The sequence below is a fragment of the Nansenia antarctica genome (genome assembly GCF_963989245.1).
Source record: "Nansenia antarctica genome assembly, chromosome: 17".
Lineage (NCBI taxonomy): Eukaryota > Metazoa > Chordata > Actinopteri > Argentiniformes > Microstomatidae > Nansenia > Nansenia antarctica.
The window spans coordinates 27,023,077-27,048,614 of NC_137687.1; the positions used below are offsets into that span (position 1 = coordinate 27,023,077).

Sequence of the window (25,538 nt, forward strand, 5' to 3'; positions counted from 1 at the left end):
CTGAGTGGTCCAGGGGGGGTCTGGTACCTGAGTGGTCCTGAGGGGGTCTGGTACCTGAGTGGCCCAGGGGGGGGTCTGGTACCTGAGTGGTCCAGGGGGGGTCTGGTACCTGAGTGGCCCAGGGGGGGTCTGGTACCTGAGTGGTCCAGGGGGAGTCTGGTACCTGAGTGGCCCAGGGGGGGTCTGGTACCTGAGTGGTCCAGGTGGGGCCCAGGGGGGGTCTGGTACCTGAGTGGTCCAGGGGGGGTCTGGTACCTGAGTGGCCCAGGGGGGGTCTGGTACCTGAGTGGCCCAGGGGGGGTCTGGTACCTGAGTGGCCCAGGTGGGGTCTGGTACCTGAGTGGTCCAGGTGGGGTCTGGTACCTGAGTGGCCCAGGGGGGGTCTGGTACCTGAGTGGTCCAGGGGGGGTCTGGTACCTGAGTGGTCCAGGTGGGGTCTGGTACCTGAGTGGTCCAGGTGGGGTCTGGTACCTGAGTGGCCCAGGGGGGGTCTGGTACCTGAGTGGCCCAGGTGGGGTCTGGTACCTGAGTGGTCCAGGTGGGGTCTGGTACCTGAGTGGCCCAGGGGGGGTCTGGTACCTGAGTGGTCCAGGGGGGGGTCTGGTACCTGAGTGGTCCAGGGGGGGTCTGGTACCTGAGTGGTCCAGGGGGGGTCTGGTACCTGAGTGGCCCAGGGGGGGTCTGGTACCTGAGTGGCACCATGGCCCGGGGGGGGTCTGGTACCTGAGTGTGGGGCGTCTAGAGGGGATGGAGTCAGAGCGGCTGTCCAGGGAGGAGAGGGTCTCCTCTGGTCTGGTCCTGGTGGCAGCAGAAGACTCACTCTTATAGCTGGGACACACACACACACACACAGCTGTTAGGCCTGGGGGGGTTTAGGATTAGAGGTCACAGAGACCAACTACCAACTGAGCCCACAGAGGGACCGCGGTATCCGTGGTTACCTGTCCGTGTCGGTGGTGCGGGCGGTGTGCAGCTGCTTGATGTAGTTGTGGTGCTGCTGCCTCTGCTGGTGGACCAGGGTAGTGCCGGGCGGCGCGGGGAGGCTCAGGGCTCCAGAGATGTGATCTCTGGCCAGCTCCGTCATCTGAGGAGGAGGAGGACGATGTTAACCAGGAACCTGACCAGGGTTTCCGTTAACCGGTAATTCCCGGACTTTGTCCGGTAAAATTTGTGGAAGTCCGACAAATTGAAAACTCGTCGGACAAAATGTCCGGTGAAAATAATTCCCTCTAAGCACAATTTGAATACAATTCGCTAAAGTTCACATTTTGTATTCAAATTGGCTTTGGGCCACCATTCTCAGCTGAGCACCAAACACACACACAGAACACTGCCCGAGAGAGAAGGACCCGCCCCCTCCAGCCAGCCTATAGGCTAACCAAAGGGGGCGGGTCCTTCTCTCTCGGGCAGTGCCGCGCGTGCACGAGTGTGTGTGTGTCCGGTGCCCAGCTGAAAATGGTGGCCCGAAGCGGAAAGCCTTAACTTTATCACACAATAACAAGGATAACAAACGAAACGGACAACATTTACACTAAGATGGAGACAAACTTCAGCGATATGATCTAACAGCCGGTCTTCAGGACGACATACAGACCCGTATGAGCTTACAGGGCTATCCCCTAAGTATGATTTGACAGGCAGCTAAACGAAATGCCTTCCCAACCAGCGAGACCTGGGGGGTGTTCCATCAACGTCGCCAAAGGAAAACCTAGGCCTACTTCGCCAAGTCCCGCGAGACTCTTAAAAAGATCCAGGCATATCTTGATAGATCTCGCGAGACTTGTCAAAACAAGCCCAGACTTTCCTCCAGCGACGTCGATGGAACACCCCCCTGGTTATAGAAATGACGTTGTTTTATTGATTAAAAAAAAAAGGGTAAAACTGGAAAGAGAAAATAGAAAACTCACATTAATCCCAAACAATTTAACAAACTTCAGTTAACGTAATGTGGAGTCCGTTCATTGATCGATGCTGTCTGTTCAGTTCCCAGTGAGGCGCCCGTTCAGCGCTGGACCCGTTCAGCGCTGGATTTGACGCATGGCATAGCGCGCATGCGTCAAATCATGTTATATTATTATATATTATATAGCTCGCATCTAATCGTATCGGATGAGAAATAGACATTAAATGGCATATATAGGCCGCTACACAACAGTAATCACCGCGACAAACAGCTATATTAGATTTGAAGAAAAAAAATATGATTTTGATTTTTTTTTTTTTTATTATATTTTAATATGATGACCGGAATATATCACGTTTGTCCGGTAAATCGAATTCTTCCCGGACACGATGTCCGACGGCAACTTTTTCTAACGGAAACCCTGAACCTGACTACACCAGGGGAGGCTGGGGGGGGAGAATGTGTAAGTGTATAAGTGTGTGTGTGTGTGTGTGTGTGTATAAGTGTTTGTGTGTGTGTCTGTAAGTGTTTGTGTGTGTGTGTGTGTGTGTCAGGGTTTCCGTTAGAAAAATTTGCCGTCGGACATCGTGTCCGGGAAGAATTCGATTTACCGGACAAACGTGATATATTCCGGTCATCATATTAAAATATAATTATTATTTTTTTTTGCAAAATCATATTATTTTTTTCTCCAAATCTAATATAGCTGTTTGTCGCGGTGATTACTGTTGTGTAGCGGCCTATATATGCCATTTAATGTCTATTTCTCATCCGATACGATTAGATGCGAGCTATATAATATATAATAATATAACATGATTTGACGGATGCGCGCTATGCCATGCGTCAAATCCAGCGCTGAACGGGTCCAGCGCTGAACGGGCGCCTCACTGGGAACTGAACAGACAGCATCGATCAATGAACGGACTCCACATTACGTTAACTGAAGTTTGTTAAATTGTTTGGGATTAATGTGAGTTTTCTATTTTCTCTTTCCAGTTTTACCCTTTTTTTTAAAATCAATAAAACAACGTCATTTCTATAAGTCTCGCTGGTTGGGAAGGCATTTCGTTTAGCTCGGGAGTATGACAATGGGAAGAACACAACTGTATAACTGAATGACAACAAATGTATGAGTAATGAGTAAAACAATGTCACTTTTATAGTATGTTGTTTAACTTGCCGTTCGGTCGCCATGGCTCTAGTGTGTGTAGCAGCTTCAGCTAGCTGGCTAGAAACTTCTAGGGGTGCGTTCGTAAACACGCTCTGAGAGCGCCGGAGCGCACGCTGGCTTCGATGTCACAGAGCGACCGAGTCGTTCGATTGGACGAGAGGCGTTCCGCGAGTGCTGATCGGATTTCCAGAGCGTGTTTACGAACGCACCCATATATGGGAAATCAAGAAACCGTATTACTATGGTGGACGGATTGGCAGGGTTGCCAGATAGGCATGGGTTACCGCCGAATGGGCTACTGTGTTTAAGCGGTAATAGACTGGTTAAGCTGTAATCCCATCTGGCATCAATCCCATGTGGCACCTGTGCGCTGTTTCGCGTAGGCCAGCCTACACATTAGGAGTCATCATCATGCCGGTGTCAAATCATATCATAATAAAAGAAATACATAGCCTATATATTCGTCTTTTTTAAAATAGAAGGAATCAGAATGTGAACTTTAGCGAATTGTATTCAAAGGGAATTATTTTCACCGGACAATATGTCCGACGACTTTTCAATATGTCGGACTTCAACCAAATTTACCGGACAAAGACCGGTAATTCCCGGTTAACGGAAACCCAGGTGTGTGTGTGTGTGTGCTACAGTACCCTGGCTGCTCTCTGCCGTGTGTGTGTGTATAAGTGTTTGTGCGTGTGTGTGTGTGTATGTATAAGTGTTTGCGTGTGTGTCTATGGATTAAACCAGGGGGGAGGCTGGTGGAGGTAGACATCGGAGGATGGGCTCATTGTAATGCATGGAACGGAATGAGGAACGGTCTTAAAAAACAAACAAACAGACATGTGTTTGTGTTCCATGTGTTACAGTGAGTCTGTCCTTGATGTGCACTTCCACCACCCTCCCCTGGATTCAACCAATCAGAGAACGGCATCAACACTTCCTCATTGGGCTTGTGGTCAGAACGGAAGCTTGACGCCGCGCCAGACTGGACACTCGATACGACTGGACACTGACTGGGGCTGTGCTGGGTATCAGGTCTGTGTGTGTGTGTGTGTGTGTGTGTGTGTGTGTGTGTGTGTGTGTGTCAGTGTGTGCATGTGCATGAATTCATGTGCGTTTATGAGGTGTGTAAGACTCTGAGGGAGGTGTGTGTGTGTGTGTGTGTGTGTGTGTGTGTGCATGTGCGTGTATGAGGTGTGTTAGAGTCTGAGGGAGGTGTGAGTGTGTGTGTGTGTATGCGGTGTGTAAGAGTCTGAAGGAGGTGTGTGTGTGTGTGAGCGTGTGCATGTGCATGTGTGTGTGCGTGTATTCATGTGCGTGTATGAGGTATGTAAGACTCTGAGGGAGGTGTGTGTGTGTATGACGTGTGTAAGAGTCTGAGGGAGGTGTGAGTGTGTGTATGTGTGTGTGTGAGCGTGTATGAGGTGTGTAAGAGTCTGAACGAGATGTGTGTGTATATGAGGTGTGTAAGAGTCTGAAGGACGTGTGTGTGTGTGTGTGTGTGTGTGTGTGTGTGTGTGTGTGTGTGTGTGTGTGTGTGTCCTGACCTCTTTGATGTGTCTGGCGGCGTCGGCGGTGTATCGCGCGGCCTCGGCCTGCTGGCTGATCATGTGACCCGCCGCCTCCTGCAGCCCCCCCAGGGACCCCTGCTGGGCCTGGACCTGGACCTGCAGCTCTGCATGGGCCTGGGGGGGAGGGGAGGGAGGAGAGGAGGGGGGAAATTGAGTCACTCACACACAGATACCAGTCTTATCAGCCCACTGCTGAGTAACACACACACACACACACATACACATAAGTATAAGTGTGTGTGTGTGTGTGTGTGTGTGTGTGTATAAGTGCGTGTGTGTGTATGTATAAGTGTATGTGTGTGTGTGTATAACTGTGTCTGTGTGTGTGTGTGCGTGTGTATAACTGTGTGTGTGTGTGTGTGTGTGTATAACTGTGTGTGTGTGTGTGTGTGTGTGTGTGTGTGTGTGTGTATAACTGTGTGTGTGTGTGTGTGTGTGTGTGTGTGTGTATAAGGGTACATACCCTGGCTGCTCTCTGCCGTGTCTCCTCCAGCTGTCTCTGGGTCTCCAGGGCCTCGTGCTCCGCCTTCACCTTCAGCTCGTACAGGTCACGCTCGTGCCTCTGCTGCTGGGCCTGGAGGTCAAGAGTCAGGGTTTTTATACATGTTCTTTTTTTTAGACACCCGCCAGTCTCACCACATCCTGTGGGGAAACACTGCACTGTCTACATTCCAGAGCACATGAATCTGATATTTAGTAATGCCAATCTTTGAATGCCAATGACATCATTGGTGAAAGCGAAAGCATCATCATTATCATCGTTTCTGCAGTTATTTTGACATAAATGAATTCATGAACGTGAGTCGGTTTAGATAAGGCAAATCACAGCCCCTTTCTGTCATTGTCTTTTTAAACACTTTTTTGCTTATATAGTGTTGTTTATTACATTGTTGTTGCTTTTTATAAAAAATAATTCAGATTCAGACTGTTCCAAAATCCTAGGGGAGAACCGTGACATCTAAAACAAATCTCTGAGTGATGATTGGTCGTTCAGTGGAGGGATCAGATGATGTCACGGTTTGGTTGTTGGTGTCGAGGCCTCGGGACTCCTCCCACCCTGTCTGTCCCTCGCCAGACCAGCTTCATACCTCGCGGCTCTGAGGTAGTAGCCCCGCCCTCACCTTGAGTATCTGGGCCAATGAGACGCTCTCCTGCTGGGCCAGGGACACGCCCCTGATCCTCTCCACGTCCCCCAGCTGGCGGACAGACTCCTCGATGGACTCCAGGTAGGTCAGCTCTGCTGACATGCGCTGATGCAGGACCCCCGGGGCAAACTGGAGCTCACCTGGAGGGAGGGGTGGAGGGGGAGGGAGGGAGGGAGGGAGTCAGGGTGGTGAGAGTGGGTTGAGATAGAGAGTGAAAGAGAGAGGGAGGGGGATAGAGGGAGAGCAAGAGGAGGGGAGAGAGAGAGAGAGAAGGGGAGATGGGGGGGAGAGAGAGAGAGAGAGAGAGAGAGAGAGAGAGAGAGAGAGAGAGAGAGAGAGAGAGAGAGAGAGAGAGAGAGAGGGAGAGGGAGTCGGAGTGGTGAGAGAGACACACACAAAGAGAGAGAGGGTTAAGATCTAGAAGGCTCTGGGGAGAATGCGCCAATGAACTGAGAGAGATAATAGACCCAGCAGTACCTGAGCCCCGCTAGACTACCTGTAGCCCTCCTACAGTACCTGCCCCCCCCCCCCAGGTACAGTACCTGTAGTCTTGCTGTCTGCCCGGCCGCTGGCTGTGTTGAGAGCCGGGGGGGGTTTGGCTCTGGCAGGTGAGGAGCTGCTCCTGGCCAGCCCCGGACCCCCCTGGCCCCCAGGGCCCCCGTGGCCCACATGGCCCTGCTCCAGGCTGTCCGGCCCAGCCAGGGACTCCCCGTCTGGGGAGCCAGACCCACCAGGGGACCCCGAGGCTGGGAGAGAGCCGGCCGGGCTCCTGGGAGACCGCCTGCAGTCCAACCCCAGACTAGGAGACGAGGGGAGGGGAGAAATACACAGTTTGTTATTATTAAGTATGGTTCACACGCGCACACACACACACACACACACACAGACAGACAGAGAGATGATCACTGCTAGTCAACTGACAAGTTGAGGGCCCCTACTTACGTACTGTATTGTCATATGTATTTAGTTCCTTCCTTCTTTATAACATACGCCATTTAGCTGACGCTTTTATCTAAAGTGACTTACATTGCAGTGACTGCAGACATACATTTGTCAGTATTTATGGTCCCAGCAGGAATCGAACCCATAATATGAGCAGTCAGCGCAAGGTTCTCTCCTCTCCACAGAGGCCCACACTCCCTTCCTTCCTCCTTGCTTCTCCTCAAACCGCAACGTCATTTTAACATTTCCTGTATTTTAATGCAGGCAGGGGTCCCCTGGAAAAGAGACCGTGGTCTCAGTGGGACACCCCTATATAAATAAAGGTTTTTTAATAATAATAATAATAATATCATGCATCCCCTCTGCTCTGTGTGCTATGCTGCCAGAGTGCAGACCCAGGATAGAAACTGGATAGAAACAGGATAGAAACAGGATAGAGCCAGGATAGAAACAGGATAGAAACAGGATAGAAACAGGATAGAAACAGGATAGAAACAGGATAGAAACAGGATAGAAACAGGATAGAGCCAGGATAGAAACAGGATAGAAACAGGATAGAAACAGGATAGAAACAGGATAGAAACAGGATAGAAACAGGATAGAGCCAGGATAGACCCAGGATAGAAACAGGATAGAGCCAGGATAGACCCAGGATAGAGCCAGGATAGAAACAGGATAGAAACAGGATAGAAACAGGATAGAAACAGGATAGAAACAGGATAGAGCCAGGATAGAAACAGGATAGAAACAGGATAGAAACAGGATAGAAACAGGATAGAAACAGGATAGAAACAGGATAGAAACAGGATAGAAACAGGATAGAAACAGGATAGAAACAGGATAGAAACAGGATAGAAACAGGATAGAAACAGGATAGAAACAGGATAGACCCAGGATAGAAACAGGATAGAAACAGGATAGAAACAGGACAGAAACAGGACAGAAACAGGATAGAAACAGGATAGAAACAGGATAGAAACAGGATAGAAACAGGATAGAAACAGGACAGAAACAGGATAGAAACAGGACAGAAACAGGATAGAAACAGGATAGAAACAGGATAGAAACAGGATAGAAACAGGATAGAAACAGGATAGAAACAGGATAGAAACAGGATAGAAACAGGATAGAAACAGGATAGAAACAGGATAGACCCAGGATAGAAACAGGATAGAAACAGGATAGAAACAGGATAGAAACAGGATAGAAACAGGATAGAAACAGGATAGAAACAGGATAGAAACAGGATAGAAACAGGATAGAAACAGGATAGAAACAGGACAGAAACAGGATAGAAACAGGATAGAGCCAGGATAGAAACAGGATAGAAACAGGATAGAAACAGGATAGAAACAGGATAGAAACAGGATAGAAACAGGATAGAAACAGGATAGAAACAGGATAGAAACAGGATAGAAACAGGATAGAAACAGGATAGAAACAGGATAGAAACAGGATAGAGCCAGGATAGAAACAGGATAGAAACAGGATAGAAACAGGATAGAAACAGGATAGAAACAGGATAGAAACAGGATAGAAACAGGATAGACCCAGGATAGAAACAGGATAGAGCCAGGATAGAGCCAGGATAGAAACAGGATAGAAACAGGATAGAAACAGGATAGAAACAGGATAGAGCCAGGATAGAAACAGGATAGAAACAGGATAGAAACAGGATAGAAACAGGATAGAAACAGGATAGAAACAGGATAGAAACAGGATAGAAACAGGATAGAGCCAGGATAGAGCCAGGATAGAAACAGGATAGAAACAGGATAGAAACAGGATAGAAACAGGATAGAAACAGGATAGAAACAGGATAGAAACAGGATAGAAACAGGATAGAAACAGGATAGAAACAGGATAGAGCCAGGATAGAAACAGGATAGAAACAGGATAGAAACAGGATAGAAACAGGATAGAAACAGGATAGAAACAGGATAGAAACAGGATAGAGCCAGGATAGAAACAGGATAGAAACAGGATAGAAACAGGATAGAAACAGGATAGAAACAGGATAGAGCCAGGATAGAAACAGGATAGAAACAGGATAGAAACAGGATAGAAACAGGATAGAAACAGGATAGAGCCAGGATAGAAACAGGATAGAAACAGGATAGAAACAGGATAGAAACAGGATAGAAACAGGATAGAAACAGGATAGAAACAGGATAGAAACAGGATAGAGCCAGGATAGAGCCAGGATAGAAACAGGATAGAAACAGGATAGAAACAGGATAGAAACAGGATAGAAACAGGATAGAAACAGGATAGAAACAGGATAGACCCAGGATAGAAACAGGATAGAAACAGGATAGAAACAGGATAGAAACAGGATAGAAACAGGATAGAAACAGGATAGAAACAGGATAGAAACAGGATAGAAACAGGATAGACCCAGGATAGAAACAGGATAGAAACAGGATAGAAACAGGATAGAAACAGGATAGAAACAGGATAGAAACAGGATAGAAACAGGATAGACCCAGGATAGAAACAGGATAGAAACAGGATAGAAACAGGATAGAAACAGGATAGAAACAGGATAGAAACAGGATAGACCCAGGATAGAAACAGGATAGAGCCAGGATAGAGCCAGGATAGAAACAGGATAGAAACAGGATAGAAACAGGATAGAAACAGGATAGAAACAGGATAGAAACAGGATAGAAACAGGATAGAAACAGGATAGAAACAGGATAGAAACAGGATAGAAACAGGATAGAAACAGGATAGAAACAGGATAGAGCCAGGATAGAGCCAGGATAGAAACAGGATAGAAACAGGATAGAAACAGGATAGAAACAGGATAGAAACAGGATAGAAACAGGATAGAAACAGGATAGAAACAGGATAGAAACAGGATAGAGCCAGGATAGAAACAGGATAGAAACAGGATAGAAACAGGATAGAAACAGGATAGAAACAGGATAGAAACAGGATAGAAACAGGATAGAAACAGGATAGAAACAGGGTAGAAACAGGATAGAAACAGGATAGAAACAGGATAGAAACAGGATAGAAACAGGATAGAAACAGGATAGAAACAGGATAGAAACAGGATAGAAACAGGATAGAAACAGGATAGAGCCAGGATAGAAACAGGATAGAAACAGGATAGAAACAGGATAGAAACAGGATAGAAACAGGATAGAAACAGGATAGAGCCAGGATAGAAACAGGATAGAAACAGGATAGAAACAGGATAGAAACAGGATAGAAACAGGATAGAGCCAGGATAGAAACAGGATAGAAACAGGATAGAAACAGGATAGAAACAGGATAGAAACAGGATAGACCCAGGATAGAAACAGGATAGAAACAGGATAGAAACAGGATAGAAACAGGATAGAGCCAGGATAGAAACAGGATAGAAACAGGATAGAAACAGGATAGAAACAGGATAGAAACAGGATAGAAACAGGATAGAAACAGGATAGAAACAGGATAGAAACAGGATAGAAACAGGATAGACCCAGGATAGAAACAGGATAGAAACAGGATAGAAACAGGATAGAAACAGGATAGAAACAGGATAGAAACAGGATAGAAACAGGATAGACCCAGGATAGACCCAGGATAGACCCAGGATAGACCCAGGATAGACCCAGGATAGAGGGACCTATAATAGGGTCTCTAACACTATGAAGAACAGGAGAGAATGTGCCCCCGTGTATGAAAACAGACCAGGGAGGATCTGGTGTCCCTGGGAGAAAGCGCCCCCCCCCCCCCAGCCTGACCTGTCCACAGGAGACGTGACCACCTCTCTGCCTCAGCACACAGAAGACCCTCTGTTCTGCTGCTGCCTGGGCGTGTGTGTGTGTGTGTGTGTGGGGGAGAGAGAGAGAGAGGAGAGAGAGAGAGAGAGAGAGAGAGAGGGGGGGGGAGGAGAGAAAGTGTGTGTGTGTGTGTGGGAGAGAGAGAGAGAGAGAGAGAGAGGGGGGGAAGAAAGTGTGTGTGTGTGGGAGAGAGAGAGAGAGAGAGGGGGGGGGAGGAGAGAGAAAGTGTGTGGGAGAAAGAGAGAGAGAGAGGGGGAGGAGAGAGAAAGTGTGTGTGTGTGTGTGTGTGTGAGAGGGAAAAGTGTGTGTGTGTGTGAGAGAGAGAGGGAAAAGTGTGTGTGTGTGTGTGTGTGTGTGAGAGAGAGAAAAGTGTGTGTGTGTGAGAGAGAGAAAAGTGTGTGAGTGTGAGAGAGAGAGAGAAGTGTGTGTGTGTGTGTCTGAGAGAGAAAACTGTGTGTGTGTGTGTGTGTGTGTGTGTGTGTGTGTGTGTGAGAGAGAGAGAGAGAGAGAGAGAGAGAGAGAAAAGTGTGTGTGCAGCCCCCCCCCCCCCCCCCCCCCCAGGACCCTTCAGCCCACAAGCGTGTTTTCCCTGACACAGTAAACCACAGCCCCTAAACACACTCCAGTAATTACTGCTTAACCATGCCCAGAACCCCCCCCACAGCAACACAAGCCTGGAGTTCTGAGGTTGAGTCCATTGAGATGGAACAACGGGGGTGTTCCCAGACCCTCCGCTGTACTGAAGAGACCTCATTCATTCAGATTTCAGACCCATCCCCCCCATCCCCCCATCTTGGCTGAGTTGGAGGAGACTGTGGCAGAGGTGGTGTCCAGGTCTGCTCACACACACCCTGCGTTCACTCTGGGGAAGGTAAACATTAGCGGTCGTTTGGAAGAGTCCACTTAATAATTGTAGCTTCCTTAAAGATTGGGCTCGCGGCCAAGGAATGGTGCGGTGTAGAAACGGATTACACTGGAAAAAAAAGTCGCTACAATCCGTGACTGGAAAGTTTGAATACTGCCGGTTAATGTAAACAGAAACTGAAGCCGTGGAGAGAGGAGGATAAAGTTCTTCTGTATGCATGGCCTTCACTGATCATATCTCAAGGCTTCCCGGACAAAAGGAGTCTGTGGTTTGAGGAGAAGCAGGGGGAGGGAGGGAGGAAGGTATGGAGGGAGGGAGAGGGAGAGAGAGAGAAAGAGAGAGAGAGGGAGGGAGAGAGAGAGCGAGAGGGAGAGGGGAGAGAGAGAGAGGGAGATGGGAGGGAGTGAGAGAGAGAGACAGAGGGAGAGAGAGAGAGAGAGAGAGAGAGGGAGGGAGAGAGAGGGAGAGAGAGAGAGGGAGATGGGAGGGAGTAAGAGAGGGAGGGAAAGAGAGAGAGAGACAGACAGAGGGAGAGAGAGAGAGGGAGAGGGAGGGAGAGAGAGGGATAGGGAGGGAGAGAAAGAGAGAGATGGAGAGAGAGAGAGAGAGAGAGAGAGAGAGAAAGAAAGGTGACCTGCGGGGTATCAGAGTTCTAGGGAATCCCCAGTGAGCCCCTGGTGGGTAGCGTGGGAGGCCCCTTACCTGTGGAGAGAGTGGCCTGCGGCACCCCCTAGCGTGCTGTCTGAGTAGGCGCTCTTGGCCAGGCTGAGGGACGAGCTCTTCTCCGAGCCTCTCCTCCTGGAGTCTGGATTAGACGGGGCTTCTGACGCCGCGGAGCAGGGGCTGATCTGCTCGTCCACCAGGGTTCCGTCACTCCTGTCTGAGGCTCCGCCTACAGAGGAGAGGGAAGTGTGTTAAATGGACTGCACTTATATTACAGGTTACATGGTAAATGGATTGCACTTATATTACAGTTTACATGGTAAATGGACTGCACTTATATTACAGGTTACATGGTAAATGGACTGCACTTATATTACAGGTTACATGGTAAATGGACTGCACTTATATTACAGGTTACATGCATTATGTATGCATTAAGGTTAATTAATGATTAAGCAATGAGTTGCTTTTCTGGGTTTTTCACAGACTCATGGTGTTCTGAGTAAAGTTAAGGAGTGATATAAACATCAGAAACAAAAACGTTGCATTCATGCTTATGCTACAATCCGTGCTTTAGTGGCGGCCTCTAGTGGTGACTATGTCATAAGCATGACGCTCAGAGACAGACACACTGAACAAACATACAATTAGTCCACTGGACATTTCTTGGACGCCGAAATTGTGATTTTTATTAACTTCTATGATTGAAATGTCAGCCACAGGACCTGTAATGTGTAATTACCCTATACGGTTCCAGTTCTAATGACCTCATAGGGTTCTAGTTCTAATTACTTCATAGAGTTCTAGTTCTAATGACCCCTGGGGGTTGTAGTTCTAATGACCTCAGGGGTTTGTAGTTCTAATGACCCCTGGGGCTTGTAGTTCTTATGACACCAGGGGTTTCTAGATCTAATGACCTCATAGGGTTCTAGTTCTAAGGGTTCTAGTTCTAATGACCTCAGGGGGTTGTAGTTCTAATGACCCCTGGGGGTTGTAGTTCTCACCTCTCTTGACGGAGCCTCTGGAGTGAGGCGAGGAGGCGGGGGTGGAGAGGGAGGAGGTGTGAGAGTCCCCGGTCCTCCTGCTCATCAGCTCCTCATAGTGGCTGTTAGCACTGGAGCAGAGACACAGAGATGCTGTTAGCTCACACGTTCCTATGACAACCACCAGCAGACTATAACATTAATAATAATGATAATAATAATAGTAATGGGAGATGTTCCTATGACAACCATAACAATAATGATAATAATAACAACAACAACAACAACAACAACAAGAATATAGTTTTGAAAAGCTGTGAGCCACATGATCACACCCCCATGTGACCGACGCCTTCATCTGACGTGATGAAGCACGCTGAGGCCTCTCAGTAAGTCATGTGACTAGAGTGCCACCTTGTGGTCAGCACTGACATCACAGGCTTCCCTCAGCAGGGTTCCCACAAGTTTCAACAAGTCAAATTTAAGACCTTTTTAGACCTCTTTGGATATGATTTTCGACCTATTTGCGGCACCATATTATGGTAGCTTTTTGTCATCGCCTCGAGGTGATGAAATTGGGATTTCACTGCCATACAGACAAAAAAGGAAGCGAATTGGCATTTTTGTTGGTTCCAGCTTGATTCATTTCCACGTAAATAGATGTGGTCGGACTGATTTCCTTGCAGGATCTCATTTTGAAGACCTAGCACCTCATTTTTTGACCGAATAACTGAAATGTGACACCTTTTTAGGCCTTATACATTGGATTGTTGGATTTTAGACTTTAAGGCTTTTTAAGACCAGCGGGGAACCCTGCCTCAGGGTTTTAGAACGGGAACCCTGCCTCAGGAGGAACTCTGCCTCAGGAGGAACCCTGCCTCAGGAGGAACTCTGCCTCAGGAGGAACTCTGCCTCAGGAGGAACTCTGCCTCAGGAGGAACTCTGCCTCAGGAGGGACTCTGCCTCAGGAGGAACCCTGCCTCAGGAGGAACCCTGCCTCAGGAGGAACCCTGCCTCAGGAGGAACTCTGCCTCAGGAGGAGCCCTGCCTCAGGAGGAACCCTGCCTCAGGAGGAACCCTGCCTCAGGAGGAACCCTGCCTCAGGAGGAACTCTGCCTCAGGAGGAACCCTGCCTCAGGAGGAACCCTGCCTCAGGAGGAACCCTGCCTCAGGAGGAACCCTGCCTCAGGAGGAACCCTGCCCTGCCTCAGGAGGAACTCTGCCTCAGGAGGAGCCCTGCCTCGGGAGGAACCCTGCCTCAGGAGGAGCCCTGCCTCAGGAGGAACCCTGCCTCAGGAGGACCCCTGCGTCAGGAGGACCCCTGCGTCAGGAGGAACCCTGCCTCAGGAGGACCCCTGCGTCAGGAGGAACCCTGCCTCAGGAGGAACCCTGCCTCAGGAGGAACCCTGCCTCAGGAGGAACTCTGCCTCAGGGGGAACCCTGCCTCAGGAGGAACCCTGCCTCAGGAGGAACCCTGCCTCAGGAGGAACCCTGCCTCAGGAGGAACTCTGCCTCAGGAGGAACCCTGCCTCAGGAGGAACTCTGCCTCAGGAGGAACTCTGCCTCAGGAGGAACCCTGCCTCAGGAGGAACCCTGCCTCAGGAGGAACCCTGCCTCAGGAGGGACCCTGCCTCAGGAGGAGCCCTGCCTCAGGAGGAACTCTGCCTCAGGAGGAACCCTGCCTCAGGAGGAGCCCTGCCTCAGGAGGACCCCTGCCTCAGGAGGAGCCCTGCCTCAGGAGGGACCCTGCCTCAGGAGGAGCCCTGCCTCAGGAGGAACTCTGCCTCAGGAGGAACCCTGCCTCAGGAGGAGCCCTGCCTCAGGAGGAACCCTGCCTCAGGAGGAGCCCTGCCTCAGGAGGAACCCTGCCTCAGGAGGAACCCTGCCTCAGGAGGAGCCCTGCCTCAGGAGGAACCCTGCCTCAGGAGGAACCCTGCCTCAGGAGGGTTTTAGAACGAGGCGCTGGGTTGCATTATCAAAACCGTCTCACGCTGATTCATGACTAAATTCTCAGAAAACTGAAACGCTGAAACTGAGGAACATCATAACACTTTCACTTTCAACAACAATGTCAAGAAAGTTTCTCTATCAAAGTTTCCTGAAATGCAGCCGAGGTGATGCAGCACCTCTCTCACATTCTTCTCTTTAAAATGTTTTTAGGGCAACTGTTGTACTGGAAAAGAGACAGATTGACAGGAAGGATGGGTGAGAGAGAGGGGGGATGACAGGAAGGATGGGTGAGAGAGAGGAGGGATGACAGGAAGGATGGGTGAGAGAGAGGAGGGATGACAGGAAGGATGGGTGAGAGAGAGGAGGGATGACAGGAAGGATGGGTGGGAGAGAGGAGGGATGACAGGAAGGATGGGTGAGAGAGAGGAGGGATGACAGGAAGGATGGATGAGAGAGAAAGGAGGGATGACAGGAAGGATGGATGAGAGAGAGAGGAGGGATGACAGGAAGGATGGGTGAGAGAGAGGAGGGATGACAGGAAGGATGGGTGAGAGAGAGAGGAGGGATGACAGGAAGGATGGATGAGAGAGAGAGGAGGGATGACAGGAAGGATGGGTGAGAGAGAGGAGGGATGACAGGAAGGATGGGTGAGAGAGAGGAGGGATGACAGGAAGGATGGGTGAGAGAGAGGAGGGATGACAGGAAGGATGGGTGAGAGAGAGGAGGGATGACAGGAAGGATGGGTGAGAGAGAGAGGAGGGATGACAGGAAGGATGGGTGGGAGGGAGGAGGGATGACAGAGAGAGAGGAGGGATGACAGGAAGGATGGATGAGAGAGAAAGGAGGGATGACAGGAAGAATGGGTGAGAGAGAGAGGAGGGATGACAGGAAGGATGGGTGAGAGAGAGAGGAGGGATGACAGGAAGGATGGGTGGGAGGGAGGAGGGATGACAGGAAGGATGGGTGAGAGAGAGAGGAGGGATGACAGGAAGGATGGGTGGGAGGGAGGAGGGATGACAGGAAGGATGGGTGTGAGGGAGGAGGGATGACAGGAAGGATGGGTGAGAGAGAGGAGGGATGACAGGAAGGATGGGTGAGAGAGAGAGAGAGAGGAGGGATGACAGGAAGGACGGGTGGGAGGGAGGAGGGACATTTTTCAGAATAAAAGTCTTAACATTTGATCGGCTGCCGACTTGTTCACGGTTTCACCAGCTGCTGTCACATATGGGTGAGTGTGTGCGTGTGTGAGTGTGTGTGTGTACCTGCGGCCGCTGTACCCTCTCTTAGACAGGCTGCTGCTCCGTGACGTCACAAAGTCATCCTCATAGGCCAGCGCTTCCCCTGATCCGGCTGCTGATTGGCCAGAGCGCAGGGCGGGGGAGGTCTTCTCTGTCCTCTCCTCTGCTGCTACACAGGGAAGACACGGGTTTACCACACATTCTAGATATATATATATATATATATATATATATATATATATATATATATATATATATATATATATCTATTATATATATATAGATATATAATACCAGATAGTTCTAGAATACCAGATAGTTCTAGAATACTATATTCACACTAGCGGGGGCTGGTGGAGGTGGAAATCATAGAAATATATACATTTATATATATTATATACATCTTTGACATAAAACAAGCACATTTGTCTAAAGTAAGTGAATCGTCATCATAAGCAAACATCTATGAAACACTACTTCCTTTGAGGGTATTACTGTATAGATAGAACACAATGTCAAACTTCAAGTTTCACTTGTCTTTCAATGTCACCTGTCCTGTACTACTGACACTTTTTATTGAATTCAAATTGCAAGATCCAGCTGATTGTAAATAATGTTATTTGTCACTTATGTCCTGTAGGCTACTATCGTCACTTTTTTAATAATCTTGAATTATGCCTGTTGCCTTATTGTCTTATGCTGCAATGTCAGGAACCCCGAAGCCTAACAATGTTACTCTCTTACGTTTGTGTAAATGTGACGCAACAATAAAACTTGAAACAGGTGTGTATGTTATCACAATTGTGTTGACTGTTGTCCTTTGGTCCCTGGGGTGGGTGGGTGGGGGTTATCTGAATTACCTTCTTTTTTGTTTTGGGTCCCGACTTGTAATGTTTGTCCCTAGTACCTAGATAGCTATATTGTAACTTGTGTGTTTGGGTGTGGTTGTCTGGGTTGTTGGTTGCAAGATGTGGCCTTGCTGTCTTGTTTTGTTATTATGTGTTTTAAAAGAAGACAGAAATATATGATAAAAAAAAAAAAAAACTTGACCCAGGTGTGGACACCAACACGTACCTTTGGCGTGGCTGTGGAGGTTCTTGGTGAAGATGTTGATGACGCTGTGGGGACTCCCCTTGGCCAGCTCCTCCCAGGCCCCGCCCCCCCAGGCCCCGGCCCCCCTAGCCTCCCTGGGCAGGGTCAGGCCCGGGTACCTCTCCGCCTCTCTCTGGAACTGGGAGATGGGCTGGAGAGCGTCCCTCCACCCCCTGGCGCAGTAGTCCAGAGCCCCCAGCCGCTCGGCAGGTCTGGGGACCCCCCCGGACGTGTTGTTGTTGGGGGGGCTCCCGTCGCCCTCCGACATGCTGCCCTCGCTCAGAAGGAGGCCCTCGCTGATGGAGCCCCCGCTGGAGTCCAGAACACCGGACACCTTCCTCTCCTCCTTCCTCTTCTCCTCCGCCTTCTCCTCCTCTTCTCTCTCCATGCCGTTGGGTTGGGTCCTCCCTCCTCCCCGCTCCTCCGGCTGCCTCTGGGAGGGGCCGAGGGTGGTGGTGGTCTGGGTGGGGTCCCGGGGGGGCCTCTGCTGCTCCCTGGGGGGGGGGTAGGCGTGCAGGTGCAGGTTGCCCACCCCGGGGAGCAGCGCCCCGGCAAGATCGTAGGAGGCGGAGCTCTGCCCCGCCGCCGCGCTCAGCAGCCTCTGGATCTTCAGCGCCAGGTCGTCCGCCCGTCCGCCCCCTCCCCCGTCTCCGTTCTCCCTGCTGGGGGGGCTCACCGCCTGGGCCCAGCGGCCCTCGTCGCCCCCCGAGGGCGGGGCTTCCTGGAGGACGGCCTCCAGGTCTCCGGCGCAGCCGCGGTTGAGCCCCGCCCCCGCGGCCCCCCCCGCCCCCGCCAACTTGCGGGCCTCGCTCTCGATGCGCGTGGAGAGGGAGTGGGCCGTGGCCTTCAGGGCCTCGATGCGACTCGCCGTGTCCCAGCCCGAGGCTCCTCCTCCTCGCCCTGGGAGGGGGGCGGTCAGAGTGGGGAGGGGCTGGTTGTGGGGCGAGGGGGCGGCGTCTCTCCTCCCTCCTCCTCCTCCTCCTGCCCCCCCCCCTCCCCCGGGCTCCAGGCCCAGCAGGCGGGAGAAGAGGTCTGCGGAGGGAGCCATGGAGGTGCTGCAGGAAGGCGGTCTGACCGCAGGGGGCGCCAGAGGACCTGCTGAGGATCTCACCGTCACCGCGGGGCTGAGACGGTCGGGCTGCTGCAGCCAGGAGGGAACTCCCACGCCCAGGTCCTTCCTACGGGGGGGGGAGGGGGGAGGGAGGGAGAAGGGGGAGGGAGAGAGGTAGGGAGGGAAAGGGCGAGAAGAGTGAGGGAGAGAAAGGAAGATGAGAGGAGTAGAGAAAGAGAGAGAGAGAGAGAGAGAGAGGGGGTGTGAGAGGGAGGGGGGAGGGAGGGAGCAGGGAGGGAGGGAGCCAGGGAGGGAAAGGGCGAGGAGAGAGAGGGAGAGAAAGGAAGATGAGAGGAGTAGAGAGAGAGAGAGAGAGAGAGAGAGAAGGAGGGGGAGGGAGCCAGGGAGGGAAAGGGCGAGGGGGGGGGGGGTAGGGATAAGGACGAGTAGAAAGAGGGAGAGAAAGGAAGGTGAGAGGAGTAGAGAAAGAGAGAGAGAGAGAGAGAGAGAAGGGGAGAGGGAGGGAGGGAGAGAGCCAGGGAGGGAAAGGGCGAGGGGGGTAGGGAAAGGGCGAGGAGAAAGAGGGAGAAAGGAAGATGAGAGGAGTAGAGAAAGAGAGAGAGAGAGAAGGGGGATGTGAGAGGAAGGAGGACAAGAGAGAGAAAAAGAGAGAGAGAGAATTAGTAGTCAAATAAGCTTGGATGTGTTCAAGCACAGAGGATCCCTGAGGCAGGTAAAATATTGTGTGTTTTATGAGTTTATTAGCTCATCAAAGTGTTCAGCAGAAGGACTCTGGACGCCCAGGGCATGGACATTGTTCATGAATTGACGTCAAAGATTCACAAGGATGGAACACAGCTAAATACGTTGCTGTTATACGCAGCCTATGGCTTTATTAAACCTTCATGTTTTGCAGCAGTTATGATTAAAACACGAACACTTCTATTATTATAGAATGATCTTATTATTATCTTGTTAAATGTTTGTCTATTTCTCTCTCACAACAAAACACAGAAACAACAAACAACAGATAACATGAGCACATAGAACACAGTGTTAACGAACAGGGAACACAGTAACCCAGCAATGTCCAGGGGGGAGGGGGGTGGCAGGGTTAGGGGAGATGGTTAGGTCTGATTTTGTTATTCTCCTCCTCTTACTGTATTTTTCTTTTAACGCTGTATGTAAAGCACATTGAATTATCTGTAGTACACAAACATAAACCTGCCTTGCCTTATTATTGGCGCACCTGGTAAAGACGAGTAAAACGGGTTATAAAAAATTAACCTTTTGGTGAATTATCTTAATGTCACACTGAAACCTTTTGAAACATCTAACCTTTAAATTAACCTTTAAAAACAAACAAAATCTGTCAATTATGTCAGTAAAGTAATTATTTCTAACAAAACACCTGTGCCATCTTGTGGATCAAGTCCACGAAGAATTGAGGTTGTTTTGAGAGGAAAGAGAGGCCCTACCCGTATTAGTATAGTGTTCCTAATAAAGTGTTCGGTGAGTGTATATATATATATATATTTTTTTTTTTGCAATTTGCTAAGACTATTCACTGAGAGAGGGGGGGACTATACATTTAGAAGAGAACTTAACATGTGACAGCTTTACGCACAAACTAACGTTAAAAGATTTTGTATATCAATCTGCGGAGTTGTGTTGTGGAATGGCCTTGAGGAAAAGCTCCAAAGGCTGCTGTTCGAAATAAACTTGAACTAACATATATATATATATATATATATAAGTATAACCACGAGCTTCTGGTTAAAAAACTGAACCGGTAACTGAGCTGAATTCTAATTCCTGCATGGCAACTGAAGAGCTGGGAAGGAAGGAAGGAACTAACCCTAGCGGAGACCGTGTTACATAACCAAGATGTTTACTCCACAGTTAGAGACATGTTTACACAGACGCACAGACAGACAGACGGAGAGTCATCTGATGGTTAATCTGTCGGGTATATCTGCATCAGAAATAGCCCTGGTTTTAGGAAGTTCCCGAGTCTCAGTCAACTGACTCTGACCCTGACACTGACACTGACACTGACACTGACACTGAGACACACACACACACACACACACACACACACACACACACACACACACACACACACACACGCACACGCCATCATATAAGCTAGCTACCTAATCTCTGCTGGTGCTATGTTGGTGCCCATGGAAACGGAGTGTTCAGAAACAAACAGAGTCGTGTCTGCGAGGCTTCTGACTCCATCAACGCGCTTCATTGTTAGGACAGGGGAACATTAGTGTGTGTGTGTGTGTGTGTGTGTGTGTGTGTGTGTGTGTGTGTGTGGAGAGTGGCCGGGGCTGTGGCTCAGACAGACAGAGAGAGAGTGTGGTCTAGGGCAAGACGAGGCAGGTTTCATACATCAGGGGCAGTTCGAAGTGCTTCACAAACAGCACTCATACATACAGCTAGAGGAGGAGAGGAAGAAAATAACAATGAAAACAAGAATAGATATATATACAGGAAATACATAGATAAACATGTACATCTAGACAGAGAGGTGTGTGTGTGTGTGTGTGTGTACCTGGTCAGGGGGGGGGGGCGGGGGTTCAGACAGAGAGTGTGTGTGTGTGTGTGTGTGTGTGTGTGTGTGTACCTGGTCAGGGGGGGGGGCGGGGGTTCAGACAGAGACAGGTCACTGCTGGAGCTGGCGCTCTGGGAGCGCTCCTGCCTTCTGTTCTCCTTGTCAGACTCCCCCGACGGCTGGTACACTGGCCTCTGCTGACACACACACACACCAGAGACACACACACACACACACACACACACACACACACACACACACACACACCCACCAGAGACACACACACACACACACACACACACACACGACTGGGTTAGTTTCAGTTTTATTCACCATTTCACTGTCATGGTTGTTTCCCTGAGAGCAGCGATATGAATCATATCTGACGCTGGGGAACCATGTAGTACAATGTAGTACAATGTAGAACAATGTAGAACAATGTAGAACAATGTAGAACAATGTAGAACAATGTAGTACAATGTAGAACAATGTAGAACAACGTAGAACAACGTAGAACAACGTAGAACAATGTAGAACAACGTAGTACAATGTAGAACAATGTAGAACAATGTAGAACAATGTAGTACAACGTAGAACAATGTAGTACAACGTAGAACAACGTAGAACAACGTAGAACAATGTAGAACAACGTAGAACAATGTAGTACAATGTAGAACAATGTAGAACAATGTAGAACAATGTAGAACAATGTAGAACAATGTAGTACAATGTAGAACAATGTAGAACAATGTAGAACAATGTAGAACAACGTAGTACAACGTAGAACCATGTAGAACAATGTAGAACACTGTAGAACACTGTAGAACAATGTAGAACACTGTAGAACAATGTAGAACAATGTAGAACAATGTAGAACACTGTAGAACAATGTAGAACAATGTAGTACAATGTAGAACAATGTAGAACAATGTAGAACAATGTCAGTGTTTCCTCTATATGCATTTATTGGTGGCGGGCCGGCACGAATGAATTTCCTCCGCCACTAATTGATTCAGTCCACAAAAAAAAAAAAATAATAATAATAATCCACCTCTGAACATTTTAGCTGATTAAAATGATCTTAGATCAGCGCTATAATGGATGTTGACTAAAAGTGCACCTAAATACACGCCCATCTCTCTCTAACCGCTGATCCAAAATCAGATTAATGACATTAAACATTCAGTTGACGACGTGACACAAGGGCTACTCCTGATTGGTCTAAATGTGAACCGGCATGAGAACCGTGCAGACTCAACCATCCCTGCTCAGCCGAAATGCTCAGGCGCCTGTGTCTTCTCCTCGCAAATAACGGGCTAAAAGTCACCGGTAGTACCATCTAAAAGACGATGGCTAATTTGATAATTTTGATAGACATGATAGCCATCACATCTAGTTGAAAAACTGTCGCAAGTTGAAGAACTCGCGCAAGTTGGAAATACTCGGAAACTTTCGCCAAGTTGGACATACTTTTCCTGTTGTGTTTGAGACGGAGCCAAGACTGCTCGTTTGGAAGGACATTGGATCCGTGAGTAACGTAAACCTTCAGAGCTGATGGATGGAAACCGGTATCACAAGTTTATATTCTGTATATTCTTTTTTTTCTTTTTGCCATCCTCCCTCTATTTTGGTTGAAATTAGGTCGTTGTTTTGAGCGCGCGTGCGCGTTCCATGCGCGTGCGCGTTTCATGCGGACAGGGCTCTCCGCCACTAATGTAAAAATTCCTGGAGGAAACACTAAATGTAGAACAATGTAGTACAATGTAGAACAATGTAGAACAATGTAGAACACTGTAGAACAATGTAGAACAATGTAGAACACTGTAGAACACTGTAGAACACTGTAGAACAATGTAGAACAATGTAGAACACTGTAGAACAATGTAGAACAATGTAGAACAATGCAGAACAATGTAGAACACTGTAGAACAATGTAGAACAATGTAGAACAATGTAGAACAATGTAGAACAATGTAGAACACTGTAGAACAATGTAGAACAATGTAGAACACTGTAGAACAATGTAGAACAATGTAGAACAATGTAGAACACTGTAGAACACTGTAGAACACTGTAGAACACTGTAGAACAATGTAGAACACTGTAGAACACTGTAGAACAATGTAGAACACTGTAGAACAATGTAGAACAATGTAGAACACTGTAGAACAATGTAGAACAGTAGAACAATGTAGTACAATGTAGAACAATGTAGAACAATGTAGAACAATGTAGAACAGTAGAACAATGTAGAACAGTAGAACAATGTAGAACAGTAGAACAATGTAGAACACTGTAGAACAACGTAGAACACTGTAGAACAGTAGAACAATGTAGAACAATGTAGAACAGTAGAACAATGTAGAACAGTAGAACAATGTAGTACAATGTAGAACAATGTAGAACAACGTAGAACAGTAGAACAATGTAGAACAATGTAGAACAATGTAGAACAGTAGAACAATGTAGAACAGTAGAACAATGTAGAACAATGTAGAACAGTAGAACAATGTAGAACACTGTAGAACAATGTAGAACAATGTAGAACAATGTAGAACACTGTAGAACAATGTAGAACAATGTAGAACAATGTAGTACAATGTAGTACAATGTAGAACAATGTAGTACAATGTAGAACACTGTAGAACAATGTAGAACAATGTAGTACAACGTAGAACAATGTAGAACAATGTAGTACAGTGTAGAACAATGTAGTACAATGTAGAACAATGTAGAACAATGTAGAACAATGTAGAACAACGTAGTACAATGTAGAACAATGTAGAACAACGTAGAACAACGTAGTACAATGTAGAACAATGTAGAACAACGTAGAACAATGTAGAACAATGTAGAACAATGTAGTACAATGTAGAACAATGTAGAACAATGTAGTACAATGTAGAACAATGTAGAACAATGTAGTACAATGTAGAACAATGTGAACAGTCTCCCTTCCTGACTCCTCGAAGCTGCATGTCTGCTCTATGCGGCACTATGTTCTCTTTGTTCACCTGCTGAGTGGGGATGGCTGTGGTAGTAGCAGGCTGTGTGTGTGAGTGTGGGTAGCGGGCTGTGTGTGTGAGTGTGTGTATATATATATATTCCCGCTGGGACCATATGTACACTCATTGCAATTGATTTTATCCCTTTGGATAAAAGCGTCAGCTAAATGACGTATGTTATGTATGTTGTGTTATGTTGATATATGTGTGTGTGTGTGTGTGTGTGTGTGTGTGTGTGTAGATTCCTCTTTTAGCTGTGCCTCCTCCTGCAGCAGTTTGGTGTGTGTGTGTGGTTTCCTCTTTTAGCTAGGCCTGCTCCAGAGGTAGTTTGGTGTGTGAGTGAGTGAGTGAGAGTGTGTGTGTGTGTGTGTGTGTGTATGTGTGAGTGTATGTCTGTGTGTGTATATGCGTGTGTGTTTGTGTGAGTGTGTGTATGCATGCGTGTATTTGTGTGTGTGTGTATGCGTGTATTCGTGCGGGCATGTGTGTATGTATTCGTGTGTCTGTGTGTGTGTGTGTGTGTGTGTGTGTGTGTGTGTATTCGTGCATGCGTGTGTGTATTCGTGCGTGTGTGTGTGTGTGTGTGTGTTCGTGCGTGTGTGTGTGTGTGTGTGTGTGTGTGTATTTGTGCGTGCGTGTGTGTGTGTGTGTGTGTGTAATCGTGCGTGCGTGTGTGTGTGTGTGTATGTATGTATGTGTGTGTATGTATGTGTGTATGTATGTGTGTGTGTGTGTGTGTACCTGTACAGCAGCAGCAGACTGCGTCAGCGTCACCTCCTCCGGCCTTCTTAACTCCGCCCCCAGCTCCGCCTGCTCCATCAGCAGCTTGGTGAAAGTCTCCTGGAGTCGCTTCTGCACGGGCGCCTCCGGGAGTGGGAGGGGGGCGGAGCTCCCGGCCTTGGCCACGCCCTCCCGCTGCCTGCGGTACAGCTCCTGCAGCCTCTGGCTCCGCCTCTCCGCCTCCTCCCTCTGGCTGCGCCGCGCGTCCGCCTGGAGCCTCTTCCTCTCGTCCTGCTGCCTGGCGATGTACTGGCGGACCGTGTCGGCGTCGTAGTGCCGCGGCTTCCTGTTTCCTGTCATTTCCGCAACGACCGCGGGGGGCTCCCCCGCCGCCGCCGCCGTCGGACGCTTGCCGGGACTGGCGCTGCGCGACCCCCGGGAGGAAGAGGCTCCTCCTCCTCCTCCTCCGACCGCCCCTGCCCACGCCGTGGAGGTCCGAACCCGCGACTCCGAGCCCCGCCTCCTCCTGACCCCCCCGCCCGACCCCCCCGCTGCTGCCTCGGGACCGTGGCCCCCCAGCTGCAGGTCATCAAGGAGACAGCGGATGTCGGCGGGGAGGCGGTCCGTGTTGGTGGGGAGGTTGGCGTTGTCAGCTGTTGGGGGCGTGGCCGCGGAGAGGTGGGGGTGGGGGGAGGACCCAGGGGGCCCAGGGGGGTCCTGGGAACGTCCCCTGCCGCGGCTGCTGCTGCGGGGGGGGCGCTCGGCGCTGCCGGGCCGGGAGGAGGGCCGGCGGGTCGGTTCTGGACGAGGGTCTGAGCTGGAGCGGTGAGGGGGTGGACCTGGAGGGGACGGAGGAGAACAGAGATAAGGGGGTTGGTTCTGGAGGTGACAGGT

At 49.1% G+C, this 25,538-nt stretch overlaps 1 protein-coding gene across 1 annotated transcript in view; it reads right to left on the reverse strand.

Moving 5' to 3' along the window:
• Positions 1-25,538, reverse strand: part of cep350 (centrosomal protein 350) — a 74,378-nt gene that overhangs the window by 27,850 nt on the left and 20,990 nt on the right. The window contains exons 13-26 of the mRNA XM_080547423.1: positions 24,666-25,483; positions 20,992-21,113; positions 18,317-18,483; positions 17,696-18,205; positions 17,288-17,653; positions 16,238-16,382; positions 13,047-13,156; positions 12,082-12,271; positions 6,336-6,592; positions 5,770-5,933; positions 5,112-5,222; positions 4,625-4,762; positions 942-1,084; positions 724-828 (exon numbers count right to left, since the gene is read on the reverse strand). Of these exons, the coding sequence (XP_080403549.1) occupies positions 724-828; positions 942-1,084; positions 4,625-4,762; positions 5,112-5,222; positions 5,770-5,933; positions 6,336-6,592; positions 12,082-12,271; positions 13,047-13,156; positions 16,238-16,382; positions 17,288-17,653; positions 17,696-18,205; positions 18,317-18,483; positions 20,992-21,113; positions 24,666-25,483 (3,346 nt within the window). The remainder of the gene's footprint in view (positions 1-723; positions 829-941; positions 1,085-4,624; positions 4,763-5,111; positions 5,223-5,769; positions 5,934-6,335; positions 6,593-12,081; positions 12,272-13,046; positions 13,157-16,237; positions 16,383-17,287; positions 17,654-17,695; positions 18,206-18,316; positions 18,484-20,991; positions 21,114-24,665; positions 25,484-25,538) is intronic.